This window comes from Gavialis gangeticus, unplaced genomic scaffold (genome assembly GCF_001723915.1).
Source record: "Gavialis gangeticus isolate Ggan-Ray unplaced genomic scaffold, GavGan_comp1, whole genome shotgun sequence".
NCBI lineage: Eukaryota > Metazoa > Chordata > Crocodylia > Gavialidae > Gavialis > Gavialis gangeticus.
In genome coordinates this window covers 30,798,270-30,802,183 of record NW_017728994.1, presented here as the reverse complement: position 1 = coordinate 30,802,183, position 3,914 = coordinate 30,798,270, and the positions used below count along the sequence as shown (strand labels likewise).

General features: G+C 42.2%; 1 protein-coding gene across 1 annotated transcript in view; it reads right to left on the bottom strand.

Annotated features, from left to right (window-relative positions):
• BLOC1S2 (biogenesis of lysosomal organelles complex 1 subunit 2) overlaps nt 1-3,487 on the bottom strand; it is a 6,797-nt gene extending 3,310 nt beyond the window's left edge. The window contains exons 1-3 of the mRNA XM_019502105.1: nt 3,336-3,487; nt 1,284-1,403; nt 477-581 (exon numbers count right to left, since the gene is read on the bottom strand). Of these exons, the coding sequence (XP_019357650.1) occupies nt 477-581; nt 1,284-1,403; nt 3,336-3,378 (268 nt within the window). The 5' untranslated portion in view covers nt 3,379-3,487. The remainder of the gene's footprint in view (nt 1-476; nt 582-1,283; nt 1,404-3,335) is intronic.
• Between the last annotated feature and the right edge of the window lie 427 nt (nt 3,488-3,914).

Here is a 3,914-nt window from a genome sequence, read left to right as displayed (position 1 = left end):
CTAGATGAGCTGCCCATGGCTCCATCCCACATCCTGCCCTGGCTGGGAAGCGCCTGCCCCTGGCCCACTCCCTCCCTCCCCATACGGGCCCTGATCTACCCCCGCCATGCCCTTTCCCTTTCCCCTCTCACCCCCCTCACTTACCAGCTGGATGCTGCTCGTCAAGCTGCTGGGCTGCATATCAGTTATCAGACTGGTATTGGCTGATATGGCTGGTTAACAATCAGCCATCGGTATTGGCCAAAAAAATCTTTATCGGTGCACCCCTAGTAACTTCTAACTTATCCAAGTTATAACACGCTTCTTGCTAGTCTTAAAAAAGTGCTACAATCCAAATTCCTTAAAGCAGAACAACCCTATATTACATTTTCAATGTAAACTACTCAGTCCCTTTAAGGAATTACTCTTAGCTTATGACAAGCACACTGTATATTAGGCCACCCTGCCCAATAGTAATAGTACAGGAAAATAGTTACCAAGTCTTTTTGAATACGCATCCAACTTATAGGCTGCCTGCTCAAGAGCTGCCACTTGTTCCTCAATGAGGTTGATCTGTTCCAGGTATGGCTGAAGAGCAGCATCTTAGAAAAAGAAAAAAAAGCCATATCCATCAATTCTTATTAGCTCACCAACAAAAATCATCTCAGACCTGACACAAGAGTTTTTCTGGATATTCTTTGGACAGAATATTTTAAAAAGGCAGCCAAAAAACAAACAAACAAACAAAAAAAAAACAAAAAAAACAAAAACAAAGAACCAAGTACGAAATTAAAAAGACTATAATAAAAAAATGCTCATAAACTCACCACCAATGGAAATACAATGGGAATAAATACAAAAAAAATCACCCCCACTTCTTATCAATTCACCGTTCATTGAAATTTTATTAACCTCCACCTCATTGATGATGCAGAATATATTATTGTACCCCACATACAAATGACGATGCTCGAGGACCAAGCCTAAGGGCATGAATTAAGTCATTATCCAGTTTGCCCTAGACCAAAGAAGGATCCTATAGCAAAGGTGAAAATACAATCCAGGTTTCCTTACTCCAGTTTTGCTTACCATAAAGCCAACCTTCCTCTCCCATAGAAAAGCGAAGGGATGAATATCAATTCTATTCAGAGTGCTCTTTTCTTTAGCAACACAAAATATGACACATTATGGATTGCAAATCCATTCTGGAGGCCTGTAAGACTCTACAGTCTCCTCTCCTTAGAAGTTTCATTTACTGCATAACACAACTTTTACTATACTCCTTTCCAATTTGTTTAACTTACATTTTTGATTTAAGTCTTTTAAGTTCCGACTAATGTTTATAGCAATATCTTTCATTTCCAGGTATTTCAAGCTGGTCAATTTGTTCATGTTTTCCAGAAGTTTGTAGTCTTCACTTGTGGCTTTAAGAAAAGAAAATATTTACAGCTTTATTCAAAGCCCAAGCAGTTTGGATACAATGGGCAACTTTTTTAAGATTTCAAGATGAGAGCAGTACAAAACTAAGAACAGCTTAGCCATTAATAAAACTCCTCACAGAACGCACGCTGGAAAAAATATTTTGAGAACTGGAATTTCCAAATGGATTGAAAAATAAATGTGACACATTCAGCAAGAAATACAGACCTTCTAGTTACATTCATTTCTACAGTATCTATTGTTCTAGAGATAGCTGCTTCAGAGGCCTTGAACATGAAAGCTGATCTGCATGAATGAGCACTCTGGTCTAACTATAGATGTTTAAATGACAGCAGTGGTGATATGTGCGTCCATGCAATAGCTTGCAAGATTAAGGCTTAAGACATCAGACACTGTTTTGGTAGGGGAAAAAAAACAAAAACAAATCCTAGAGTCAGAACTTCTTTATTAACCTTTATATCTTTCACATTGCACAGATGCTTCAATTCCTCAAAGTAGCATTAAAAAATAAGAGAGAGTGCGCAGGAGAATTAATTCTGGTACTAGGGATATGCAAGTTCAAATGCCTGTTTTATCAGAGACTTCCTATGTATCATAGTACACAGGGTTGGAAGGAACCTAAACAGATCATCAGGTCCGACCCCCCTGCCCCAGGCAGGAATGGGTGCCGGGGTCATATCACCCCAGCTAAATATCTGTCCAGCCTCCTCTTGAAGGCCCCCAAGGTAGGAGAGAGTATCACCTCATGTGGGAACCCATTCCAGAGCCTGGCAGCCCTAACTGTAAAGTAATGTCTCCTGATGTCCAGCCTGAACCTTCTCTCTAACAATTTGTGGCCATTATTCCTACTAACCCCAGGTGGTGCCCGGGGGAACAGAGCCTCCCCCAATTCTCGCTGGCCCCCCCAGTGAGATTGTAAACAACCACCAGATCCTCCCTCAGCCTTCTCTTGTGGAGGCTGAATAGGTTCCGGCCCTTTAGCCTCTCTTCGTAGGGCCTGCCACACTGCCCGTTGACCATGCGCGTGGCCCTCCTCTGGACCCTCTCAATGCTGTCCAAATCCCTCTTGAAGTGCGGCACCCAGAATTGGACGCAGTACTCCAACTGTGGCCTGACCAATGCCGCATAGAGGGGAAGGATCACTTCCCTGGACCTGCTTGTGATGCATCTGTAGATGCACGACAAGGTGCAGTTAGCCTTACTGACCACTTCCTTGCATTGGCAGCTCATGTTCATCCTGGATGAACCCTGAGCAATGTGGGTTGCCTGTGACCCACAATCCTGAGCAAATCGCTTTGCAAAAAGATCTGTGACCCTGTGCAACTCACTTAGGCCCAGGTCCTCAAAGGTATTTCAACATGAATTAGGTACCTAATTATTAAGCTTTTCTGTGTCTTTGCTCCTATCTGCAAAGTGAGAATAACTGAATTTCTCTACCTCTGACTGATATGAGAAGGACAAATACATTAGCTTGCGAGTGCTCAGATATGACAGTAATGGGGGCATTAAAAGTATCCAAGAGTCAAACAAACATGTTTAAGGCTCTGCTGATTTAGAGCTATATACAGTAGGTTAGGAGAGAGGGATTTTCAAAACTTGCCCACCTTGGACAAGAGGATAGCTGCCAACAACTTACCACAGTGGCTGTTTGCAATTTGGCAATGTTAACATAAAGACAACAAAGGTTTTAAGAGATCGGAAAACTAAGCTGCATTGGGTTGCTAGTTCCGTACTGAAGGACCGTTTGAAAGATAGGCATGACTGTTTGGAGCCCTCATTAGCTTTGCTAAAATCAGATATTCTTTTATCTCAACCCACGTGGGTACCATTTTGGCAAACTAAACGGCAGATATTGTTTTTTAAACAGTTTTGATCAAAGCTAGTAAAATATCTGTTACCTTCACAGTTGGCCTTACCTGTCAGTTCACCTGTTAAATAGGTGGCCATTTTGCTGAACATATCCTTACAAAGCTCATTGATATCTGCTTCTGCTGGTTCCTTAGCCTCTTCTGCCGTCTCAACAGCAGGATCCTCTAATCAAGATACAGAGAGGGCAGAGGTAGTGGAAAGTAAAATAGCGGAACACATACAAGGCAAAGACAACACAGATCTTTTTGCAACGTTTGCCTTCAGCATATGGTGTACGCTGAGGACTAAAAGAGCATTAATCCCCTACCATGGCGGCCCCATTAATCTGTAAAACAGTCTGAAGGTAAAGTTAAATAGATTGGGCTTTTCAGTTACCCTTTAGGTTACAAAGAGAAAAGTTACTCTACTTCCAACATAAAGAGGACCCAACAGCAACATGGCGAAAGGGATCTTTCAATGTGATTTTTCCTACTGGTTATATCCAAGCTCCTCTTCTTTTTTATCCTTACTTGCAAATGATTGAGAACTCATCTTCCCTCCCTCCTCCCCAGAAGGCACTGCAAATCCTCCGGTGCTTGTCTGCTGAATTTCCTCTCCCCTCCCTTAAACCCTTAAAGAAGTGCTTT